Source organism: Pithys albifrons, chromosome 22, assembly GCF_047495875.1.
Source record: "Pithys albifrons albifrons isolate INPA30051 chromosome 22, PitAlb_v1, whole genome shotgun sequence".
Taxonomy (NCBI): domain Eukaryota; kingdom Metazoa; phylum Chordata; class Aves; order Passeriformes; family Thamnophilidae; genus Pithys; species Pithys albifrons.
In genome coordinates, this window is record NC_092479.1 from 7,340,261 (window position 1) to 7,365,949 (window position 25,689).

At 50.9% G+C, this 25,689-nt stretch overlaps 2 protein-coding genes across 9 annotated transcripts in view; one reads left to right on the forward strand and one right to left on the reverse strand.

The window, feature by feature from the left end:
* Positions 1-13,711, forward strand: part of NOC2L (NOC2 like nucleolar associated transcriptional repressor) — a 37,869-nt gene extending 24,158 nt beyond the window's left edge. Inside the window, exons 16-19 of the mRNA XM_071575525.1 lie at positions 4,393-4,506; positions 7,792-7,927; positions 11,924-12,064; positions 13,328-13,711. Of these exons, the coding sequence (XP_071431626.1) occupies positions 4,393-4,506; positions 7,792-7,927; positions 11,924-12,064; positions 13,328-13,473 (537 nt within the window). The 3' untranslated portion in view covers positions 13,474-13,711. The remainder of the gene's footprint in view (positions 1-4,392; positions 4,507-7,791; positions 7,928-11,923; positions 12,065-13,327) is intronic.
* A 595-nt stretch (positions 13,712-14,306) lies between these two features.
* Positions 14,307-25,689, reverse strand: part of SAMD11 (sterile alpha motif domain containing 11) — a 104,347-nt gene continuing 92,964 nt past the window's right edge. For 4 of the 8 annotated variants that reach the window (XM_071575521.1, XM_071575523.1, XM_071575524.1 and 1 more), the window contains exons 12-14: positions 21,844-21,968; positions 17,637-17,747; positions 14,315-16,005 (exon numbers count right to left, since the gene is read on the reverse strand). In XM_071575521.1, coding sequence (XP_071431622.1) covers positions 15,757-16,005; positions 17,637-17,747; positions 21,844-21,968 — 485 coding nt within the window. In that variant the 3' untranslated portion in view covers positions 14,315-15,756. Of the gene's footprint in view, positions 16,006-17,636; positions 17,748-21,843; positions 21,969-25,689 lie in introns of all 8 variants that reach the window. The other 4 variants (XM_071575519.1, XM_071575520.1, XM_071575517.1 and 1 more) reach the window with 2 other exon arrangements.

A 25,689-nucleotide genomic window follows, 5' to 3' on the forward strand; every position in this document is an offset into this window, starting at 1 on the left:
AAGCTTGATAATAGGTGAGCTGTGGGTATCTTCTCTGTGAGAGGAAGTGGGGAGACTGGCCCTTCCTTGCCTGGCAGGAGAGAGGTGAAAACATATCTGTCTGCAGGGTAATTGATGGGTCAGAGTAGTCTCTGTGGCCACATGGTTTATTGGAAAGTCCAGAGTTCTGCATGGTTGGAAGCTCCACCCGTTGGCATGGAGCTGAGCACAGAGCAGCAGTGTAGTGCAGACTAATTTGTCTGCAGACACTAAGGGGCAGAGACTGCAGGAAAATTAGCCATTGAAATCCTGGCATATCAGTGCCAGGACACAGCAATGCTATTCTGGAATTAAGGGGTTGGTGGAACTGTGTTTGACATGACTAAGCACTCTTTGGTTCTGTAACTGCCAGTCTGGGTTGGACTGGTTTGCTTCCTGTCTGGAGTGAGGCAGTTTGGGGTTTGTTGGTTTGTATTTTTGTGGGCAGTGCTGTGACCACCCACCCACTGCAGAGATTTCAACCTCCCAGGCTCTCCATGAAATGGATGAGCTGGGGAAGGTCTTTAGCTGAACAAAAACAGGGTTTCCAACAACTCTACCACTGTCTGCTTTTCCCAGCAGCCTTGTGTAAGAACCAAATGATTATTTTAACATCTTGCTGCCTGGTTGGTGCACCTGGTTTCCCAGGGATGTCTGGATGGCTCAGCAGTGTGAATCAGGTGGGACTGGCTCTGGAGGGGCAGCAAGAAGCACCTGCCTTGAGTAAAGGAGGTTGGTTGAGGGAAGGACACCAATTTGCCAAGCGTGTTTGAAAACTGCTGTTCTGCCATTTCAGGGTCTAGAACAAAGTGTGAAGTGCTGCTCAGGGAGGATGCCTGGATTGCCTGTGCAAACTGCATTCTTGCACTGTGGTGTTGTCCTGGGAGAGAAGGGAGATCAGTGCTCCTGGGAGCAGAGGGAACAGCCCACTCAGCACTTCTGTGGGGTGGAAAAACCATAATGGCTTATCTTTGGTGCCCAGAGCCCAGTTTTCCCCTGCCACCTTTGCAAGCAGATGGTGTGGATTCCCAAGAAGGGCCAAAGCTCCCGTAGAGACTGGGCTTCCCAAAATGATCTGGAGTGTCCCTCAAAGTCTGGGTTCTTTCCAAGCTCTGTGGGGCATTGGCACTTCTCCTGAGCAAACACTGCCAGGGAAGGGAAGGGAAGGAGGGCGGTGAGGGAAGGGGAGATATGTGCATGTCCCCCTTGCCAGCAGGAGCAATTGAAAGCAAATGCTCTCTGGTTTTCCCATGCATTTGTCCCTGCTCCACTGTGGAAGCCCAAATTCTAGGCTAATTCTTTGGGCAGTGTGCCAAAATGCAGCTGTCATGGGGAATTACAGAGTGGTGGGTGTGCTTTGGAAAGGGGGATATTACCTGAGGGACTGTATGATATAATTTTAAAGAAAAGATGGCCTGGGGATTGAACTGAGTGCTGTGGGGGTGTAATGTTTAACTTAACATGGAGGGACTGTGGAAGGATCCCTCTTTACATCCCAGGAACTGTGGTATGGAGGGACATTCACACCAGATGGGTTCAGCTTGACTTCTTCCATATTATTTTGAGATTGACAACTTTACGTTTTTATTGTTGTTGTTTAGAATGAAGAGCCAGTGCTTTTTTAAGAGCACAATGCTAATAGATTACCATAATAATTAAGGTCTTTATGAGGGGAGATAAAAAAGGTGGAGCCCACAGCTGAAGTTGGATCCAGATGTTTGATGTGCATCTTTGGTTCTCTGCACTGGTGGGAGCCCTGGATTGGCAGGGGAAGATACAGGGAAGGAGAAGGACCTGCAGTGTGTGCTGGGCTCTGTGGCTTCATCCACACCAGACCCCTGTGCTGAGCTGGGGACCCCTCATTTGGTGAGCAGTGCAGCCCCTCAGGCTGCATGAAAGGGAAGGTGAGGGAGGGAGCTGCTGGAAAGCTTTGCCTCATTTCCATGGGATTTCCAGATCTTCTGCATTCGTCCCCATCTCATATATCAGATTTCTGTGGAGTGTGGATGATGATCTTTGTTATTGTGCAGGTATATATGTGGGCTTGGTCCATGCTGGGTGTTGCACAGTGATGCAAAAGCTGCAACAGAAAGAAAATTCCAGATGGTTAAAGAGGGTGGGATGGCAACCCCTCTCTCAAAATTCCCATTGAGGTGTTCTGACTAGAAAAATGCAGTTGTTTTAATAGTCTTTTTTTATCTCTGGGTTCCAGCACACTTGGAAACCAAAAGAGCTGTATCAGGCAGAACAAATAGACTTTTCCCCTCTGTAAGAAGAGCCTTTCTCAGAAGCTGTCCATACTAAGCAGCATCAACAAATTACCTGATTACAAGTGGCAGCACGATCTGAGCCTGGTCTATTAATGGGGTGACTTGGTACTGCTTGGGAATTACTGCTCTGGCCATGGGGGTGGGCTGTGCCTGGCCAGGGAAGCCGTGCTGTGTCTGTGGGCTGGCGGCAGCACATCAGCTGTGCTGCTGGGGAGCAGACAGGCTCCATCCAGCCCTGGAGACATGCTACAAACAGTCCTGGGGGGTTTGAGAGTCTGGGACTGTGATTCCCAGAAAGGGCGTGTTTGGCTCGGTGCAGTATTGACAGTGCCTGTTGTAGGATGCATAAATGGATTCTGTGCTGTTGGAGCTGGTCACTGTTTAATTGCCAAGCTCAGCTCCTGGTAGCAGCAGCAGAGACCACAGATCATCTCCACTTCCCTCCTAGTGATGGGCCAAATCAGGACCTGGCATAGACTGATGTGTTTCCCTTTAGAGTACAGACAGACTCCGTGGTTACTGGTGTGAGCTGCGAGCTCTGTGCTGCTGTCCATGCACAGTCCTGCTCTTTAAAATAGCTTCTCCCTGTACCTTGGCTCACAGGCTGCAGCCTCCACCCCACAGCTCCCTAATTTTGGGGCTCAGCTCCCCAGGAGCAGTTGATTTGAGATCTACTGAAGAATATTTGAGCTGCTGCTGTGTTTTCTGCTGTGAATGAAGATGGTCTGGCTTTTTGTTCTCATCCTCAAACAAGAGCATTGTATATGTACAGCTGCCCATACACAGCTCTGGAGTTTTCTCAGCCCTAGATTCAGAATACTCTTTTTGGATCTCTGCTGTTTTATTCCTGTTGCTCATTCCCTTCCTTCCTCTGCCTGTTTCAGTTCCTCCTTACTATATGTCATGTCTTTCTGCTTAGATTAGGTTGATTTTTTACTGCGGGGTAGTGCAAAGCCTCTGGGCTCTGTGGTGATCCAGGTAACAGGTACAGTTCTGTGGGGGTTTTTAGGTAAAGGAATGTTGTCAGGTTAAGAATGGATTTAATATGAGATACCAGCACTCCCTTTCAGGACTGACATGCCAAATGATTGAAGTATGAAAGAATTTTTGACCGTCTAATTTGCTTCCCACCATTTATGGTATTTGTACCTCCTTATTCTCTCTGCTTGCACAGTGGAAATGGGCTCTACACTTCTTGGTGCTCTGCTCTTTCCAGGCTGGGATGAGTCCAAGATGCTGCAGGGGAATGTTTGTTTCAAAAATAAACGCTTGGCTGTGGAACAAGGGGAACAGGCAATCGGGCATCTTTGATACTTAGGGCTTGTAAGTGCTGCTGTGATGCTTTCCTGAATTAAAACCGAGGACTGAGCAGGTCATGAGATGCCTCTCTTGAAGGATTTTGTCCTGGTAGATCCTCTGATCTGTCACTTTTTTATTCCTACCTTCAAGTTTCAGTTGAAGTAACTCCCTTTCCATTACAGTGGCTGCATCATCTGACTTGACTTCTGTGTCAGCATCTACTCACTACAGCCAGAGCAGAAGTGAATGTTCAAGGCCAAGGCAGTAACAGTGGATCCCAGGGGGCACTGAGCTCATTTTAGAGGAACCTCCTGGGAGTTCTCAGCAACTCTGATAATCAGGCAGGCAAGAAATAGGAATCTGGGAACTCACATTTCAGACCCCATGCTGACACGATTTGATCTTCCATAAGAGAAAGCATCATACAAACCACCATAGATGCTCCTTTGTGAGGACTTTATGATGTCCTTCAGTACCATTGGTGTCCTGTGCTTTGGTATCATGTTATTAAGTTGTTGCATTGGCCTTACCTGTCCATTTCAACTTTTGGCTTCTGGTTTCCCTGCAGTGCTCTGGTATTGCTTTTCCTAAGGAGAGTTGTCAGTCTCGACCAGTAGTTGCTTAAATAACTGTGGCTGAATTCACACTTAGTCCTCCTTGCATTCATAGTTGTGATGGCCAATTTCTACCCCTAAGCTGGGAGAATGTTGTTTTTGGAAAGGGTCTCAACCTTGTGCTCTTGACTCCCTGCATTTACCAGGGATATTGGAAAACTGCTTTAAATTTGTGCCCCCTCTGTCCCCAGGAACAATGGGAGAAGGAGGTCAAAGAGGAGGGGACACCTCTGAGCAAGTATTACACTCACTGGAAGAAGCTGAGGGAGAAGGAGATACAACTGGAAATCAGCGGCAAAGAAAGGGTAAGTACTAAATCCCTGATTTACTGGGCATCATCTGTGCCATGGGAAGACAAGAGCCAAGTCCTGGCAGCAGGATGGCAGCACCCGTGGTGGGGTGGCTGGTTGTGAGGTGGGGCTTGCTGTCTGGACAGGAGTGCCCAGACTGCCATTTCCCACATCTCCTGCCCAAGGGAAGGCTCCTTGGCCACTCCAGGATGCAGGAGGAGGGAGTGGGAGCTGCATTAGGAGTCCAAAGGAAAGCTGTCTCGATGCTAATGCAATGAAAGTGGCTGAGCCAGGCTCCTGGCCAGGCAGCAGGAAATAGATATAATTGGTGTCTCCAGTGTATGCTGGGGAACAATTAAAATAATCGATGGGACATGAGGATGATTGGCTCTGAGACGAGTCCCAGGGCATGGCAAGAGACCTGGGAGATCCTACAAATGCTCAGCACTGTGTAGCAGCCTGAGAGAAGGGCAGGAGGCTGAAATTCCCTGAGGCAGCCATGCAGAGGGAACAAAAAGCACGCTGTGTGCTGTGCAAAGAATGTGGCCTTTGCAGAAAGGAAATTGGGAGGGAGGGCTAAGAAACAGCAAGAAGAGATGGCTGTGAGTGGGGCTAATCTCTTGCCCAAAACTGGCCCTGCTGGTGTGATTAGACACCTTCCTGATAGTGAATCAGCTTTCACAAGGAGAGGGGAGATCAGCCCTCAGCACAGACATATATTAAGGGGAGGAGGGGAGCTGCAGCTCCTTGGGGTGGCCAGGACCAGCTGAAGTGGAGAAGGGCATTACTTTCCTATAGCAAGGCTCAAGAAACCAGGGAAAGCGTGAAAGATGGTGACAGGGACCAGTTTTCGCTTGCAGAAAGTGGGCTGACCTGATAGACTGTAGAGAGAGGCAGAATTTACAGTTAGCTCTTGGAAAGGCCCATGGCTGCATGGCATCTTTGCTTGGTGAATGGGGCTGTTGTGTGCCTCGGTGGGGACTGGTAGTTTAATGATGCAGCATTGTGAGCCCCAGCAGGAGAGTGAACACCATGAGGCCCATTAGGGCTGGGAAAATCCATGTCCCATTAGCAGCCATTGGGGGGAAAAATAACAGAAAAAAAATCAGGCTGGCTCTCAGCTGCTCTCTGAGCTGCAGCCCACCTTATATAACAACACTGACCCTGTCTGCCCATTCCATTTGCTTTTCTCAATGGTTTTTAATGGGATGTGGGCTAATCAGCTTCGTGAGACTCAGTACATAGTAACCCTCTAGCTGGGGATTAAAAGACTGGCCCCCAAATTACCTAATCACTGCTTCTGTGTGATGAACATGGCCCATATCTGTGAGCTGTGGCTCAGCACAAGTCTCATTCCTTTGGTTTGTGGTCACTCCAGGGCAAGTAGTGGGTTTGGTGCCTTTATTTTTGAGGTGCCCATCTGGATGGCAGTCTAAAAGCTGGAGGTGGCACAACTCAGCATCATTCCACACCAGTCCTTTTTAATATGCTCAGACTGAGCTCAGCCAGTGCTGATGTCACCCAAAATTGCAGGCTGCCTGTGGAAATGAGAACTTCCCTAGGCAGTGTGAAAATATCAAGGAGCCCCAACTCACAGCCTCTGCTCTCTGCTGAACATGCTGCCAGCACATGAGCCCGTCATGTCCACCAGAAATAATGGGGAAATGGAAATGTTTTCACCCTCCTGCCCTGTGAGGGGGATTTCTGGGCTTGTCGACTCTCCATCCCTATAAGTGTCCAAGGCCAGGTTGGACAGGGCTTGGAACAACCTGAGATAGTGGAAGGTGTCCCTGCCTGTGGCAGGGACCTGGAATCAGATCTTTCAGGTCCCTTCCAACCCAAACCATCCTGTGATTCTATAACCACCCTGGGAAGGAGGATGGTGGCAATCTGTCACTAGGTCAGCTGAGGGCACCTGGTTGGCAGTGCCTCTGGATCTCTGCCCTTGGTGCATTTTGCTTCCCAAGTCTCTTCTCTGGCATGAAATGACTGCAGTTTGGAAAGCCAGTGCTGTGCTGTTCCCCTCACACAACCTCCCAGCACAGACAGCCCAGCAGGGCTGCTGGGAGCAGAGGCCTCTCTCAGTGGAAAAAAAAGAGCAGGTGGGAAGATAATACAAAATTAGGCCCCTGCAAATGGTGGTCGGTGATTTGCTCCCCTCTCCCCTTCTCTGACCAGCTTCTGACTTTCCATCCCAGTGCTGCACGTTATTGCTTGTAAGTGCTCAGCTCCCAGAATCAATATTGCCCAGCTGGGGACCATAACCGTGAAACAGGCTGGGAGAAATTGCTGGAATTGGCTGCGGGAGCAAATGCACATCTCCATCTCCCTTGCCTCTCCTCCCCATCCTCTTTCTCTCTCTGCTGAGAGCTCCTTTCCCACCCAGGCTGCCCTTCCCTGCTGTTCCCGTAGGGAGAAGCTCACGGGAGGGCTGAAGTGGTCGGAGAGGGGTGTGCTGAGGGGTGGTCTGACGGGTGGGAGGGAGCAAATGAGTTATTACTCGCAGGGTGAATGTTTCCAAGCAAGCTAATGCGTGCTAATGCCTGAGTGCATCCCAGGGGGTGTGCAGCCAGGCAGGGCAGCGGGCAGCTGATGTTCCCAGAGCACTTGGGATTTAATTTGCATTCTGATTATCTTTGCCCTGCTGGCCTGAGCCCTTGCAAGTAAATCCTCCCCCTAATCCCCCTCCGGAGAGGTGTAAAGAGCAGTGAGGTGGTGTCAGTTGCAAGTACTTAATGGCATTGATATTGGCTGGCTGCAGCAGGAGGCTCTTGGCCCATTGATCTCCATGAGGGCGAGTGATGGGGGTGCAGACAGACCTTGAGCATCCCCAGCTCTCTCCATCTAACCGTGCTGAAATCTGCACCCAAAATGAGAGCCTTGGTGTAGCTGTCAGGGCTTTTGGTGTTGGAGGAACTCTTCATTCAGAGATGACCAGCACAGTCTGTCTTGATTGTGCTGCCTGAGCTCACTGGGCTTGTGTGGCTTTCAGTCCAGAGATCCTATAGCCACTTTGTCATGGATATCTTGCATTTTTATCCCTGCTAAGGTACCAGCAGTAGGTGGTCCATTAGCATGAGTGGTTTATTAGGTAAAGATCAATAGATCAGCAGTGCTTTGTATGTGTCAGTCACCTTTGTGACCAACTCACAAATCTGTGGCCCCCCTAGTTGGCAGCAGACAGACCCAGCTGGTCTTGGCAGGCTGGGCAAAGCCAAGTTCCTGTGTTTAAACACAGCATTTTATGTTTAAAAGTACAAGTTAAGGTTTGTCCTTACTGTTGGTTTTGGTGTTTTCCAGCTTGAAGACTTGAACTTCCCAGAAATCAAGCGCAAGAAGCACGATGAAAGAAAGGAGGAAGATAAGAAGGAATTCAAGGACCTCTTTGAGATGGACAGTGACTCTGAGGAGAAGAACAGTGGATTCTCTGTAAAAGGTACAGGGCTGGGGCTGGACATGCCTTCTCCTGTCCAGAATTCCATATGCTGGGGTCAAAAGATACACTGGTAGGGAGGGAGAGAACAGGAGGATGATGTTCTTAGCGAAAGACAGAAGGTGTTTGGGAGGCTTTTATGTTTCTCTCCCTCTCCTACTTTGTCAATCCAGCTCATTTTAAAGCCTTAGTCTTACACCAGTCTTTCTGTGCATGAATTCTCTCTCATCCCCTTGGCACCTTTCTTTTGTCACATGCACTGACCTCAACATGAGAGCCCAAAAACTGGGAGATGTTTGGCTGGACACAGATCCTGTGCAGGTTCTGTGCATTGTAGGGGTTGGCTACAAGCACGAGGATCTTTGGTCCTCTCCTTGCACACACTTCTGATTTATTTATTTTATGATGACTTGACAGTTCAAGTATTCTTGGCAAGCTGAGAAAACTTGGGAGAACGTGGGTGATGTCACCCTCTGGCTGTGGCCACGAGAGGGCCACAGTAAATTGTGGAACCTGCCTGAGAAGCTCACCACAGAGTTTGAGAACTTGGATGTTCTTTTTGCAATTTGGAATGTTTGGGATATCACAGGTTTTCTAAAGGCCTTGTCATTCATACAATAGGGTGACTTGTGCAGTGTAAGGTGTGAGGATAAACCATGAAACTTTCCACAGAACCAAAGCACATCATCTCCCTCACAGGCAGCTGTGGCACAGGAAGAAGAAAAGTTTAGCAAAGTTTGACAGCTTGGGGTTGATGTCAGTGGATTTTTTGTAGGTGATCTGGCAAAGAATGGGAGGGGAGCAAAAGTGAGAAGGATTTGCAATCCACATGTTGGGCGTGTGCTGTGACATCTGTGCATGAGGCTCTGGCAGCTCTAAAGGGCTGACATTCACTGTGACAGAGTGCACATGAGGACTGTGTTCCACGTGATATCCAAGGGCTCTCCTTGCTCGGTTTAGGTCCCACAGCTGTGCTGTCTGTCTAGTCTGAGCACTGCAGTGTCAGTGCTAGGCCTGGCTTTCCAACATTCCTGGGTCAGCCATCTCTCAGTAGCCTTTGTTCTTAGCAGGGTGTTTTCTGGAGGAAGGGAGCAGCCCTGCAGGCATATTCCATCTCAGGAGCAACTGTGCTCAGCCCCATATGGATGTGGAGGCAGAGGAGCTGTGGCACAGGGTGAAGTCCCCTCTGGCAGTGGTGTGACTGCACAGTGGGACAGGGAACAGGGGGGCTGGAAAAGCGCCTGTGTCTTGGGAGACACATACAATGAGCTCTTGTTCTTGCTCTGTGTGGGGTGTGAGATGTTCCCAGCCAGGCTCTGCTTTCAGTGACTGTCAGGGAAAGCCAGTGCTGCAGTTCCCTGTGTTGGTGGCCATTGTTTTCCTGGGTGGCCTCCAGATGCAAGGGAGTTTGGGAGGCCCTGCAGCTGCTGTGGCCTGTGTAGTTACTTCTGTACCTGTAAAGGCAGAACAATCTCCTCTCTTCTAATGAGGCAAAAGGAGAGTCTGTGACAATGGTAGGACTTTGTTTCATCTTGAATTGGCCTCAGACTACTTTTAAGAGACAGACATGTTGAGCATCTCATAGTAGAAATCTAGGCAGGGAGGCAAGACTACCCTGGATGGACCTTTGGGAGAAGAAAACAAGTTTAGCTGGAAGACATGGAGTGCAGTTGAGATTGCCCAGTGATGCTGACCTTGAAAAGAGACAGGGAGAGAGACCTGATCTAGGACAAGTTGGTGCTGTGGAAGTAACTGTGGCACTGGTGTGTTGTGGGGATCTCTAAGCCTCCTGCTCACTGATCAGGATCCCAGCACCATGGTCCTTCTAAGGTGATGCTGCCTGTTGCCTCTTTGTGGTGGGTTATTTTTGGTCTCACCTTGGCTGTGGTGCTGCCACACCTGGAATAAATGTCAGCAGTATATTGATGTGTGCAGCAGGTGTGTGGGAAAGGGAAGGAAAGGGATACATCTGCAATTGTTTTCTAATGTTGTGGATCTAGGGGAGGTTCCCCTTCCCTTGTGCAGGTGGAGCTGAAAGCTGCCTGCTCATTTCAGCAGGATCACACACCCCCTTGGCATCCTCCCCAAGGGAGCAGGAAAGGTGGTGGATGCAGACACTTCCATCACATGAGCACAAGCTGCCCTCTGGAATGGGAAAGCATTTGGCAGGCAGGAGAGACTCCCTGACTGGGATCTCTGCAAGGGCTGAAGAGGGCAGAGAAACCAGTTTGCACATTTTGGGAACCACCTGAGCGGGAAAGAACCAGGAGCTGGGGAGGAAAGAGCACGGATTGATCAGTCTGTGTGTTGCTGGGGGGGGTTGGGGAGGTACCTGCATTCCTCTCGTTTACCAGCTGGACGTCTGGGAGGAAAGGGAAGGCTGGAAATCATTAATGGCTTAGGGAGAGGTGCTGGGCTGCCTGGTCATGAGGCAATTAAAGGCGAGGAGGGAGCATCTCCCCAGGCATGGTGGTAATGACTGATCTGTACACATTAGGTGTTGCTGAGCCCTAATGAACTTGAACAGGTTTCTTCATTTAGCCCTCACATAATCATATTACATCAATTTAATGCCAGACTGGTGGGGGCCAGGGGCATGGAGGGAGTGGTCAGGCATTTTCATTTCCTACCAGAAGAATTGTGGCCCTTTCTCAGTGGGAACATTCCTGCTGTTGGCTGGAGGGGTTGAGGAACAGGGGCACAGAACTGGCTCCCTACAGCACTCTGAGCACTGTCCCCGGGGCTCTCACTGAAGCACTTGTGCCTCAGGAGATGGAATTGGGGATTTCTGTGTGAAGGCTGTGCTGGGGCCTCTGAGGAGAGGCAGGGGCTGAACAGGAGACTGGAGAAGTTCAGTAAATTCCTGTGTTATAGCTGGTAAAATTACCTGAGGGCCAATTCCTGCCCACACCTGGTTTCCTGTATCCTCTGAGCTGAGCTGGTTGCTGGATCTGTTGGTGCTTTGGCTGGTGTTTGATGGATGAGAGCATGCCCTGGGTTGTTTCCTGAGCTGCTCAGGTGCCCATCACTGTGATGTGGTGCAGTGGACAGCACTGCAATCCATCTCCTGTGGAGCAAGGGCTCTCAGTGCCTGGGAGCTCCAGCTGTGGGATGTGGCTTCCCATCCCTCAGGGGGAGCTGTGCTGGCAGAGCTGACAGATGGGTGAGAGCAGAGCAGACAGGGTGGTGACAGGGAGCTGGGAATGCTGGCAGCCAGCTTATTGATGGCTCTGTATCCAGTTCAGTGAGTAACACAGGTCAGCTGCTGGACAGGGAGGATGGGACAAAAAATAGCCACCATGGTGTGGCCCAGGGACCACAGAGGGAGAAAGATGTGCAGGCAGGTTCCAAGCAGAGTTTGAAGTGTGAATAAATAGATTCTTCAGCAGGGCAGGCAACCTGCAGCACAGAGCTGGGCTCAGCAGCAGTACCTGTTCTAGCCATTTTTGTTGTGACTAACAGGGGAATAAAGCTAAGAGAAGTTTACAAGGGTGCTCTGAACCAGTCTGTGTTCAGTTCCACTAACCATGGAATGTGGAGGGGAGGATAACACAGGCACTGTATCTCAGAACCAGCCCTTCTCTGGTCTCAGCTGTGGGATTTGTTCCCTCTCCTTTCAGCAGTCTCATTTCTTCTCATTGTACTCCTCTGTCCAGCTTTCCTGTCCCTCTGAACAGGGCAGACAGATCCATGAGGAAAACTTGGCTCTTGTGCCACTTGTGTTCCATAAATACCAGGTAGCAGCAAATTCTGGGCTTTAGCAGTAAAACCCTGCTCTGTGTCCTGGCCTCTGGCAGGTACCTTTGAAATTAAATCCATCCTTCTCTGGGCCTCTGGTGCAAAGGGGGATGTGGCTTTTGCAGAGATATGTGTGAGAAATGTGGAGAAATATCCCCTTTAGTGTGTGTCTGGCCCTTCTGAGTTCTTTGCCCTTTGAATGTACTGCCTGCACTTGTGCTGCTCCTCACTTTTCCATTTACATAGTAAAAATATTTGCAGGTAAAGCCAAAGCCAAGCAGGGATCAGATGACAGCTCAGAGGAGAGCAGCAAGGAGTATGGTGAGGATGACGATGATGAAGAAGGAAATTACGAAATTGAGGATGATGAGGAAGACTTTGAAGGAGACAGTGAGTCAGATGGTGAGTAGAGCACTGGGCAAAGGGGAGGGGAATTACTGACAGCACTGGTGAGTGAAGATTCCTTTGCTGCGTGAGCTGAGGGTGTCAGGAGGGACTTCACACACAGACACACCCCCTGGGTGGGGAGACCTGGCAGTTTTGAGTTACACCAAGAAGAGAAAGGGTTAAGGTCTCTTCAGGCCTCACTCTAGAAAGCCCCCAGTCCTTTTCATCTCTTTTCAGGGGCCTCCTGCAGTGAGGCTCAAACAAACTCCAAGTACAGCCCACCCCAAAGGGGTACAGAAGCCTGGAGATCAGAGAACTTGCTTGGAGGCTCCCTAGAGGTCACACACACGTGGGGTGTGCAGGGTGCACATCCCCCTTCATCTGAGCACTGCCTGGGCCATGGGGTGCTGCACTGGGTAGCCCTTTACTTGCTGCTCTCAGCAGGTCCCCCCTGGATAGGACTGGTAGGAGACCATGTCCAAATTCTGCATTTATTGGGGTTTCTGCACTGGACAGTGTACACAGAACCACTGACCAGCCTCTGGGTTTAGTCCTGGTCACTCCTGCCCGTTAGCTGGAATTGGTGGGTGTTGGGGTGAGAAGCTGCCAGATCAGTGTGCCCTTAAGAGACCAGAACAGCAGCTTTCTTTAAACGACAAGGCTGCCAGCTCTGTCACCAGAGCTGTGCTGGATGCCAAGCCAGGCTTTGTGCAGCTCAGGAGGGAGCATCTTCCCCTTCCATCCCCTGCTCAGCCCCAACCACAATCAGCATGGTCATGCCTCTGCCTGCCAAGCCCCTCAGCTGATGGAGCAGGGACACTCTGGCCCTGCCAGGGGCTGCTGTGGGGCTTCTCTGATGGTTTTTGTGCCACTGCTTAGGCCCTAAAAACCATTTCCCACCTGTGCTCCCCACTCTTTGGGGAATAGTTTAGCAAGTCAAAGGTTTGCTGGTACCTGTGACAGCTCCTTCCTGTCACCTTTCAAAGCCCAGCCTGACATCTCCAGTGAGGAAGACTGACCTGAGCTGGGAGGGATGAAGGTTTGGGGGGTTCTGGTGCCCTCCAGTTTTTCCCTTATGTTTTTCCCTCAGGTGTAAGAGTTTGGGCTCAGGTCCCTCTGAGCCAGTGCTGTGCCCGCACCCTGCAGCGCTCCGGGAGCTGCAGAGGTGCCAATAAATTAATGAGTGTCTGGGATTAATTAGTCATGAGTTGCCTTGACTCCCCTCATGCTTGCTCCAGTAAAGCAGATTTACACCTCTCTGTCTTTTATCACCCACAGAGGAAGGCGAGGAGGACACTCAGGATTCCCAAGGGCCACGGAAGCAGAGGAGCTGCCCCCAGGGGATGTCACGCTCTGACCTGGAACAGCTTGCCCAGGGCGAGGAGGACATCGTGGAGGACCTGGCCTTCTCTGATGATGACTGAGCTCCCTCACAGCCTCCCTTCTGTACAGATCCCTCACAGACTGCATTCCCTGAGCCTGCAGCACCTGGAGCAGGTGGTAAGAGCCAGGAACACGGTGGGTGGGAGCCAGCCCTGGGTGCCACCGAGGACTCGCTCAGTGACGCAGCAGAGGCACAACTTGGACTCTCAGCTTTTTCTACCAGTTATGTTTTTGGTAACAATAAAACTGTGGTCATGTCAAGGCCAGTAAAACTGCTCAGCAGAGGTAATAAAAAGCCCTCATTAAAAATCTGCTTTAAATAGCACAGGGTTCAGTTTCAGCTCCTGCTAAGTGAGCTGAGCAAGGGAAGTACAGATTTTTTGGGGAAGGTTGCTCCTCTCTGCTCCACCAATCACTCCTGTCACCCCATGTCTTGCTCTGGGGCCCTTATCCTGTTGCCAAGAAGGTCTTAAGAATTGCACAGTGTGTTTCAGAGCTTTGTAGCTTCACTGGAAGTCTTTATCAGCTCAGTCAAGCTGGCTGTAAGTGTAGCACAGTGTTGTGGGGTGTTGGCTTCATTCAGAGTTTGTTCTGTCTTTTGGAGTTTAGCAGCAGGAATAGGAGGAGTAGGGAATGCTTCTTCAGTTACAGGAGTTACTAGACCTGCCCCCAGATACTTCCTCTCTTCAGGAAGGTTAACCTCAGAAATTAGTAATTTGAGGCTTATTATTAACATCATTATTATTGTCATTATTTATAGCCCACTGTAAGGGGGCCAGAGGGGGCTGGCTGCCTTCTGCCAGCTATGAACCAACCCTTGGATTGGTTATTAGCCCAGAAATGTGGCTCCCTGATGCACCAGGAGTTACCAATACCCACAGTACAACACGTGGCCCCACTGTACATACAGTGAAAGAAAGGAGAGAGACACTTCTTGGTTAAAGCCAGGTACCATTTGTAAATTAAGTGTTTTTCTTTTTTATTTAAATTGATTGCTGGAAAGCATTTGTATCGTGATGTGATGGATAATGACTTTTTTTCCTTTTTTTACAATATAAAGAAGCTAATGTACCACCAAGCTATTTTGTAAGAAAAACGGTAGCACGTGCAACGTTTAAACAAAACCAAAAAAAAAAAAAAGGGGGCAGGGGAGAGAGAGAGAAAAGTACCACATGTGATTGTTGTTCACAACTGTACAAGTCACAGGAGGTCACCCCCAGGAGTTCCCAGCTCATTCACAGTAGTAAAAACTCTGCCCATTGTTTTTAGCCTGACCCCCCCCCCAGCATCCCTCCCCTCCTCTGGAACGCTCAGGGATGTGTCTCATGGTCCACAGCAGGCCAGAATGTGCAACTACATCCACCTCTGTAACAAGGCTTTAAGAAGAAAAACCAACCCCAGGAACACAAAACCCCCACCCCAGATGTATAAATGAGTCTGTTGGACACATGAGGAGGGAGCGGCCACTCTGGAGTGAGGCTGTGACCCTTCATCCCACCAAAGCACACACTTTTTTCTTCTGCTCTTTAAAACAAAACATCTAATGGAAAAAAAACCCACTTCTGCAGGGCTGGAGCACAGGCAGAGTCCATTCTGCTGTGTGCTGACAGAACCCCGTGCCAGGGCAGGGGCCAGCACGGAGCCGCCGGTGCCGTACCATCTGCACGGAAGTAAACATGGACGGGAACTTGCCTTTTTATTCCTTTTTTTTTTCTTTTCCTTTTTGTCTGTCTTTGGTATTGTTTTCATAGTTGCTAGAGATGCATAGACACCTGAATGAGGAACTGTGCACAGTTTCCAGGGAGGAGGAGACATCTGGGAAGGTGGTTGGTGTGATTATTTTTCTTATGGGTTTTTTTGCTCAGGGGTGCTGAGTACCATTGGAAGGAGCAGAGCCCCTTCCCCTTCCCTGCTTGGGGTCACACCCAGGAGATCCTGACAGCCAGGATGAGGCAAAGAACAGTGTTCATTCCCTGTCCAGGGCTCTCCATCCATCTCTGAGGAGCATGAAGGGGTGAGAAAGGGAACAGGAATGCTGCAGCCATCCTCCAGAATCCTTCTCTTCACTTGCGTTGTCTCAGGACATCTTTGGATCATTTTCTTTTCCTTCCCTTCTTTTTTTACAGTTTTTAAATCTTCTGTGTGTTTTTTAATTTTCCCAAACAAACCAAAAAAAAAGCAAATTCATCTAAAAAAGAAAAACTGAAACCTCCCTTTCCTCCCTCACTCCTGCATCTCCTTCCGCTGGCAGGAGGCTCTGGCGTTAACCCTTCGGCTTGTCCCACTGGATTCCAAGTCCCAGAAGCAGCTGGAGGTGTCCACAGTTAGGACGGAGGTTTTGTGGTGTCGTTGAGCCCGGGGAGGAGGGAGGGGTTCCCGTTTTCCTGCTTTGGGGAGCCCCGGCTGGCAGAGGGGATGCTGCTCCCGAAGGGCGAGGCCACGCTGCCCGTGGACGCCGGTCGGAGCTCGGCCGGGGGCACGTCCCGCTCCGGGGGCCGCAGCCCGGGGGGCTGCAGAGGGAAAGCCATGGGGAAACCTGCCATGTACAGCACTCTGCCCACTCTCTTGGCCACCTGTAAGAAATGAGAGGAAAAAAGGGGGGTGTGGGTTAAAGGCAGGAAGGTGCAAATAGGTAAAATGTTCGTAAACGTCTAGAGAATCCTGCAGATTTTCATGCGTGTTTTCAGGTTTGTTTTCCTGCAGGAGGCCAGGGTTTGTATCCAAAGGGACCTGTAGATAGAAGAGGTAGGTTGCTCAGAGAAGCTGTGGATGCTCCATCCCTGGATGTGTTCAAGGCTCTGAGCAACCTGGTCTAGTGGAAGGTGGCCCTGCCAATGGCAGGGTGTGGAAGGAGATGAGCTTTAAGGTCTTTTCCAACCCAAACCATTCTGGGAGTCCATGGTTACATCACTGGAATGAACCACTACCATTCCCAATCCACCTAGAAGACAAATCAGGGCAAGTTTTCACCTCTTCTACAGAACTCTGTCCTGTGCTCTCCAGCTGTCTTACTGGGCAATGTGGTGTGTGGCACAAGATCTGCCCCTGAATCCACATTTTCCAGGCTGCAGGTGGGCTGGGACACCCCCAGGTAAGGAGTGCTGACTGATTCCAACTCCTTCAGTCCTTTCATTAACAGGGTGGACAGTCTGATAGAACTCTGCTCTGCTGCTGATGGCACAGCACACCATGTCCACTTTAGAAGAGCAGAATTGCTCCTAGAAGGGCAAAGGCTGGGCTGGATAACACCGAGAACAAAAACCCTGCTGCAGAGAGGCTGCTGTTCCCTGCCCAGGCAGCTCTGAGCCTGCACCTCTCCCTCCTGCAGCCCCAGCCAGCTCTCCTGCAGCAGTTCTTGCCTCCCAGCAAGGGCCAAAGGCCCCACAGCCTTCCAGCACCTCCACAGCTGGTTCACATTTGAGCTTAAACAAAAACACAGGCTGGTGTTCAACCCAGACAACTGCCATATTATTCAGTGAGCAGCATCAGTGCTCCCCACTTACCCCCCCAGCAGAGCCTTATTATAGAACTTTAAACACTATTGATTAAATGGAAGTGGGTTTTTCTAGTTCCAGCCCATATCTCATATTCCACCCCACAAACCCAATCTTGGAATGTCTGTGAGCTATTTGACATTCTCTTGTTTTTTAAGAAACACAAGAGTTTTATTTCCTACTGAATTGACCCACAGGGAACAATTGCCCACAGAACCTTTTTATTAGCCCCCTCATAAACAGGGAGGGCTGGAGGGAAAGTAGTAAAGTTGCTCTTATTGTTTTAACATAATCTAACCAATGTAGAGCCTGTGGGTTTGGGGACCTGTGCCAGAACTGTGACTGTCCCTGCAGGCCCTGGACGTGCACATGACAGTCACAGCCCCTTCCCTGACACAGCTCCCTGGGGAATGCACAGCACAGCCTCTGCTTCACATGTGTCAGAAGTGATTTTCTGACCATTACATGGAAAAAAATGAAGCCAGGGGAGATGTTCTCCTATATTTGAGTCCCACTGAGGGGAAGTGGCAGCAACAGGAATGGAATCACCATGGCTGGCTGTGAGGGAGGCAGGAAAACAGCAAAGTAACTGTAGGACAGCAGAGGCTTAATAAATTATATTCAATAAACCACATCTCTTGACAGCCCCATTCTGGTTAGACACAACTTTAAATCACACTATGTGCTGCTACAGAGGAGATTTTTCCTACCTGTGACCTTATCTTCAGGGCAGGTCCAAGTTTCAGCCCCATGTTGTTCAGTAAGTGCTCTTCTGTCAGGAGGGGCAGGGTCTCCCCATCAATGGCCTGCTCTCGGAATACCTGCAGGGAACCACAACACAGGTCCAGGCTCAGAAATGCTACTGACACACCTGATGGACTTTTCCTGCACTTGCACAGAAGGGCACTGGGGAAAAGGTGAACTCAAAGAGCCTCAGTGGTGAGGTTGGCCCTTATTTATACACCAGAGGTATTTACAGTCCTGTATCCACAGTCAGAAGCCAATGAATTAAGAGGAGACACACACGGGCATGGGAATTAGGGCTGGTTGGGATAGTTTACATAAAACAATACTTTTTTCCCTTTTTTTCTCAATGTTGGGATGGGGTGTGAAGTTTTTCATCCCAGATTTAGCAGCCAAACCAACTGTCCTAAGTGCAGCTCTCTCAGTAAGCCTGGTGTTTGTTTGGTAGCAGATTTGAGAAGAATGACATGCCCAACTCCAAAAAAGGGCAGAAAGCAGGAGAAAATATTACATCTTGGCAAATCCAATGTCACTCACACTTGTATGGATATTGGGACAAAGTTGACCCAATAGACTCCAAAAAGTATTTGCAGTCTTCAGTGAGGCAAATGCCATGGAAAACGGAGGGATTGCTTGCTCATGCCTTTCCTTCTCAAAGCTGCTAATTCCCAGTCTCCAGCCAAAATAGACAGAAATGGATTCATGTGCAGCCACTTCTGTACTGTTCTCTGTCTCCTCCTTTGCCTGTCAGGTATCAGCACCATCCCTACAACACATGAGCAGCCTGCAGAGTGCAGCCCATCCTGCTCCCAGAACACCCACTGGGATCAGGGAGGATGATCCCTCCTCACTGGTCTGTTATAACACTCAGCCCTTGTTTTTTACCCAATGCTAATAAATATTGCAGTGCCACAGTGCTGCTGGAGGGAGCCCAGCAGGACCACTGAGCATGGCAGGATCCCACAGGGTGACCTGGCCTTCAGACAGTACCATTAACTATCACAGGGCTCTTCTCCCTCACCTCATTAGCTGAGGGAAGCAAGACCTGGTGATGTGCACACACAAATGGCAGCAGGGCTGGTACAGTCGTAGAAAACAATATCAACACATAATATCAACACATTAATACACCCAGCCATGCACAACTGCACCATCTTAACACATTATTAAGGAGGGGGAAAAAAAAGCCCTTTGGTTTGCCTCTATCTATTCCAAGTGACAGGGTCACGCAAGAGTTTTCCACCTAATATGTGCCCTGCTAGCAGGGTTATGGTCTGGCTGTGTGGTCTTATTGCTCCATTCTTCACACACAGTGCAGGTGACACTCCCACCAACCTCCTCGGGGTGTTTATTTGCACCAACAGGCTCCATTTCCACAGTTAATGGACACCCTTTGGTAATGGAGCCACCAGCTCCCCGTGGCTCTGGGAGGTGTCACTCAGCTCCCTGTTTTCCTTGCTACCCCCCCTGCCTTCCCTCATTGCCCCCCAACCTCCTCAGCGTTTTTCCCACCCCAGCTCACAGCTGATGCTCCTCCAAATGAGCTGTGGGGCTGATCCTCACCCTCTCTCCCTGCAATGGCTCACACACACTGTTACTAATCCCTATGGGAAAGGGGGTTAAATTCACCCCAGTGGATTCTTTTCCAGCAGCAAACCCCAGCCTGGAGCCATCCCTTTGCAGACTGGCAGGGGCTGTTGGGGAGCCAAGTGGGTTTTTTTTATTGCTGGGCTCCTCCAGCAAAGCTGCTCAGGGCTGCAGCACATGTTGCTGCTCTTTGACCCAGCAAAACTTACTACACCAATTTCTTTTCCCTCCTCTGCAGCCAACATGGCCAGAAGCCAAAATCCTCCTCGCTCAGCACTAAAACACTCCACAAAAAGCCTGAACTTGGGAAAAACATCCCCTTTGGGTGTCCCACAGACACAGCTTTGCAGAGACAAAGCTGAATACTCTCCAGGTCATGGCAACTTTTGTTTTTGCCCAAGTTGTTTTGCTTGCCTGAAACTTATTTCTAAATGCACAGCATTCCACCAAAGCTTGCAGGGTTTTCCTGGCAGGAGCAGCCTGCAGAGCAGTGCCAGACCTCCCCAGCAGCTGCGGGTTTGGAGCAGGGAACAGAGACAGCTCTGCAGTTCAGGGCCACGGGGCTGGGTCACCCCTGAACACGGGCATGTTCACATAGTAAAAAATCTGTTAAACACCCAACCATGGCATAAAACACATCATTCCTCAGAGCCACAAACCCCCACACAGTGCAACACAGCCAGGCCCTGCCAGGGGCTGTTTGCAGCAGGTCCCATCACCATCAAATATTCTACTTGGGCTGCACTGGGAGGATTGCTGAACCTCAGCTATTGATTCCTTCCCCTCTGGTGCACCAGGTGGCATGGAAGGTGTAAATGGATGATCCTCCTGCTGCAAGGGGTTGTAAAGATTTCTGCACATTTCCTACTGGTCTGATTCAGAAGCTTCCAGGCACCTCTGATTGTCCTTCCCCAGCACAGGAATGCAGATAAACTGCAATGCCACCAGTGCAAGGGCACTCCTCTGGGCTGGGGGTAACAGGCAATGTGAGAAGCTGGTTTTCTTTTTAGAGCCTCTTGCTTGAGCTCTCATCAACACACACTGCAGCCCACACATGCACACTCATGAACCCACCCTCATCCTCACTAAACCCAGTTCCTGAACTCCCCTCTGCATGCACAGATGCTCCCATAAACATCCATGATCCATCCATCTCTTTTTATCCAGAATCCTTTGCCTCCTTCTGCCACAATCAGAACCTGACCTTTCTCCCTGCCACACATCCCTGGCCCTGATCCAGTCCTAAGCACTACCCAAATCCCTGTCATTCCACTTGGGAAGGTTACCTTGTCCCCCATCTCCATAACAAACATTACCTTTCCTCAATCCCCAGCACAGCTGTTTGCTCCAAAGCAGGACTGGTTTTCACAAAGCATGTTGTGATGGGATTAACATCCTGGTTTGGGGGCAGGGAAGGACAGACTTTAGACTGAAAGCACATTATCCATCACCTGAGCAAGGAGAGGGAGGTGTGGGGTTGATTCCTGGGTTCTGCTGCTTCCCCATCCCTCTGGGGGTGCACTTTTCCCCATGGCACTGGACTAAATCAACATAACCTACAGGGAATTGCTTCACCTTTCCCAAAATGCCTGGGGACAGGCTCAGCTCTGGGAAAAGGCACTTCACTAATGCACACAGAGACACAGCACAGGTCAAAGAGAGGGGCAACAGGTTAGAAATCCCATTTCAGCCAGCCTGGATGTCACAGCACAGCTCCTGCTCTCCCTCCTCCCTTCCCAGATCTGTTCTCAGCCTCAGATGTCTCCCTACTGAAAGGCTGGATTGTCCTGAACTCTGGCCCTTTGCCTCCCTACCTCTGCCACTTCCAGTCCTTCCCTTACACATCCTCTTACCAGGCTGCCCCAGACAGCTCAAGTATCCCTGCACTGAGGAGTATCCCTCGATGGCACATTGATTGTGGCCTCAGGCAGATGTGAAGGCAAGAACACAGAGGGTTGGGTTTTATATTGCACCTCCCAACTTGTGGAGCCCCACTAATGATTGAGGTTCCAACTCAACTGTCATGAACTATCAGTCACCATTGAGGTTATTTTGATGCCTGTGCAGGCACAGGGTCCCCCCCAACCCCACTGTGTCCCCACAATGTGCTGGGGGCAGCAAAAGAATAGAAACACAACACCTTCTGCCAGGCTGGTTGGCACCACGGGCTGCCCACTCCAATTTAGGGACCCCCTGGTACCCACCCCACACAAAGTCACCATGGAACATCTGCAGCTTCTGCAAGGAGCTGGAAGTGAGACACAAGCAACACAAAGCCACTAACCATGATGAGCTCAGGTGTTCACTCCTAACCTTGCCCCTAATCCCATCCTCTTCCACTGAATTCCCTCCTTATTTCTGTCCATCTACAAGACTCATCAAACACCTTCTCAGGGTCTTCACCAGCAGCAGAGTTAGCAATATACTGGGGAAAAAACCCAAAAAGCTTCAAGCCCTGCAGAGCTCTGAGATGCACCTTCTATAGGAGGGGCAGTGCAAGTAAAACAGGCAGAGAAGGGAGGGAGAGAACGGGGCTCACAGGGAGGATGTTCCTCCAGGGACATTCCTGAGGCTGTTCAGATTTACCTGAGTGTACTCGGTGCAGCCAGACAAGTTGGACACGAAGCTGCAAACATCCTCCACTGTCCATTTGCTGATGTCTTCCAGCGCAGGGCTCTCCTCACCATCCAGAAATAGACCTCCCATGGTGCCTGGATTGTTTGGAGTCGAGGGGGGAGTAGGAAGGAGGGAGGAGAAAGAAACATAAATCATTAAAATCCCACACGAACAACAACTAGCCTGCAATCTGAATATTTTTCTCTAGCCACACATTCATCTTTAATGACCTGTCAATTAAAGCACTGGGCAGGGTCAATTCATAGGCCTCTTCCTCCTGGAGGTCCCCAGCTTAGGGAGGGGGACAGGGGGGAAGGAAAAATCTGAGCTAATGCATTTCATGTGTTTAATGTTCTTCAGCTGCAGAGGAAAAAAATAGGGGGAGGGAAGAGAGGGGGAAAAAAACCCTGAAGGAGTGTTTCTCTACAGGCACTACAAAGAGGAAAACTCTGCCTGCCCCGTGGGCTCCTCTCCCCCAGCTCTTCTCCTGCCGACGTGCTCTGAATGCCAACAAGCCCCAGCACCTCTCCCTGGTGGAGTGGGAGCCACTGGGGAACTCTTGCTCTTTCCAAGTGTTCGTTTCTAATCCAGCCCAGCCTGAAATATCCAAGGGCTGACTCTGCCTCAGGCTCGGGATCTGCTGGGCATCTCTCTCGGCCAGGCGTGTGACGGGTGACGGGCTGACCCTGCCACCCCCGTGACAGGGCACAGACAGCACAGCCCGAGGTGTCAACGCTCCGAAACGCAACAGCGGTTCAGGTCCCAGCCCTGTCAGCACCGAGGAAGGTGATGGGCTCCAAGGGGGTGGGGGAGCCCCCCCAGCATCACCAGTGTCTGACAGCATGGGGGGTGTGTGCAGGGAGAGGAGCTGCAGAGGCACAGGAATGAAAATGGGCAGAGAAACACCAGCAAAGTAACTCACATCTGCTGTGGGTGTACAAGGGAAAGCACAGACAAGTAATGAAGGAACTAAACTCCAGAAAACTCTGGAGTTGGAGCAGGTGGAGAAAAACCTTATTAACCTGTGGAACTCACTACTGTGATATTTAGACCAAGAGACCACAGGGACAGTTACAGGGATATGAACATCCAGGATTATCAGGCAGAGAAAGAGTTTATGAGGGGTATGAACTGTTCCATTTCAAGGCATGAATAAGGACATTACCAGAAAAAACTCTCTCCCAGGGAACTCTCATGACAAAATTATCTGTCCTATGGGCTTAAGGTTTTTCCCTGCTGGATTTGGTGAGGGCTGTGGCTGTAACACCTGCAGGCCTGCTCAGAGCAGGTGGGACAGTCCATCCCCACAGAATGACAAGGAAAAGCAGGATCCAACAAAATCACAGTGGGGAGCACAGCCCCAGAGGACAAGGAGTAGCCAATTCCTGGGGTAATATACCAGTCAGAGGGAAAAGATACAGACAGAGGTGCAGAGGGAGCCACTCCAGCACATCCAAGGGAACAGGAAAAGCTTGGGATCCACAGAGGAAGTTATCATGCCAATAAGATGCCCTCACAACAACAGCAGTCTGCCCAAGGAGCAGGCAGACACTATGTCATCATTTCCACTCCGTTTCCGCTCCCAGTTTCCTGCTTCCCTTCCCAGCCTCACCCTCCACACTGTTCCCAGAGCAGCACCAGCACCTCTCGGGGAGGTGACAGCAGTGTCTGCTTCATCCAAAACCACAGCCCCCCCATCCCCGGCATAGCTCTGGACCATCCATGTGCACAGAGCACAACTGCCCCAGCACCAGCAGCCTCACAGAAAGGACCAGCCACAGCTCCCAAAACTTAGGGTGAGTCTGTGCCTCTCCCTGCACACACAGTCTGTGCAAACAGGAGTGCCAGCTCCAGTGCCAGCTCCAGTGCCAGGATGTCTTGGCTGGAGAGACAGGAGAGGCAGGAGCTCCCCCAGGCTCTTGACACAATCCAGAATAACAAACTCTTAGGACATGCTGCTTGGACAGGGAGGTTGGACCAGCTGAGCTCCAGTGGGTCCCTCCAACCTTACCCAGCCTGGGATTTTGTGACAGCTGCTGCCTCTTCCAGCTCTATCCATCCCTCTCTCTCCCCCCCCATGCCTCAGGGACTCAGCCACATCTTTGCAGCCCTCCTTGCCAGCACTTTGTACCACCCCAGGACTCTCAGGGCACTCACTGTGGGCAACCACCAGACCTTTCCCACCTCCTTTCCATCCTTTCCTTCCCACAGGCACAGGTGTCCCCCCCTTCAGCCTCAGCTCCAGGCTCCCACGACACTCTTTGCTGCTCCCAGCATGGCTCTGCCCAACCATGGTGTGCCAGGCACGGAGAGCACCGTCTGTTCCATCCCTGTGGGTGGCTGCACCCACTGCCCCTGCTCTGGCAGCTCACACAATGATAACAAATAGGTGCCAAGTGGCTGGAAGGGACGCACCTTCGATTATAATAATGACATGTCACTGGATGCTGCAGGACTGCGAGGAGGCATAAAGGGCAGCATCCATTCCCTGCCAGGCCTCCTCTGTCTCGCTCCATGATAAATGATGGTCCAAGAGGCAGGTAATGGATTATGGAGCATTTCACCAGATGGGGCCCAGCGTGTGGGGACTGAAAAGAATCCATCGTCCCAGGCCAGTGTCGTGTGGACAGGTGTCCACGTAAAAGCTCTCACCACCCATGCTGCAATCCATTTATAATTTCCCTCCCTCCTCCTGATATCCAGCTGCTTCAGAAACAGAAGCCAAAGGCTGGAGGGGGTCATGGGGAGCAAACCTTCTGGCCATCCCAGTAAGGGAAAGCTTTGCTGCAGATCCACCAGCCGGGCTGCAGCGGGACCATCCCTGCTGCACAGACACATCCCAGTTTGTGCTCCTGGCATCACAGGAGACAATTCAGGTGCCAGCTGGGAGACACAAAGCAAACCCCCTTGGAAGCGAGCCCACCTATGGATTTAATCAGTTCTGCTGCCACTGTCTAACCCCTCTCCCTGTGCCTGCACCCCCTCCTTCCCTCCCGCCGGAGAGGGCTCGGGTCATGGAGCAGCACGGCAAGGCTTGCGTTAATTGCTCTCCAGACTACAGATCAATAGAAGGATTTTAGCCGCCTGCACACTCCATCCTTCACCTTTTCCAAAGGACGGGGCTGGAGGAGGGTGGTGGGAGGAGGAGGAGGAGGGGAGCAAGGCTGCTGAAACCTTGATGAGATGAGGTCATCGAGCAGCCGCCAGATCCCCAGAAGGCAGCTCAGGGAATCGACCCTGCTCCGGCTGCCTCATCGATACGCTCTCCAGTAGGGGCACAGAACAGCTCTCTGCCTCCAGAGGAGCCTCCCTTTGCTGGAAGACCAGAGGAACTGCCTCAAACTCAGGGGTCATTTTCAGCTGGATGCTTCTCCCCTCCCCTCTCCTTCCTCTGGCTCTTCCTCTTGGCCTGCCACGTTACCTGCCTTGCTTAGGTGGCTACTTTACAATTCCAGTCTCCAGTGTAGGGCACAACATCACATCCCTCCAGGTCTAAAGAGCAGTCTTTGTGCAAAACTGGGTTACAGGAATTGTCTGGCACCAGGGGAGAGGTCGACTCAGTTCTGTCTGTCTGTCCCCAGGTGGCCTGTGCTCCTTAAGGGCCACAGTAATAACACGTTTTCCCACCGACACACGTTACCCCAGCCCACCCCAGGACGGCTGCAGTGCTTGGGTCGATGCAACCCTCAATATTTCAGTTGCTGAACTCGCAGCTCCCCCATCGACCCGTTGTGCTGCATCGAACAGCACTCCCTGTCTTCCCAAGGCTTTTCAGGTGAGAGATTTTGCTATGGAGCTGTGCAGTGCTGAGCACAA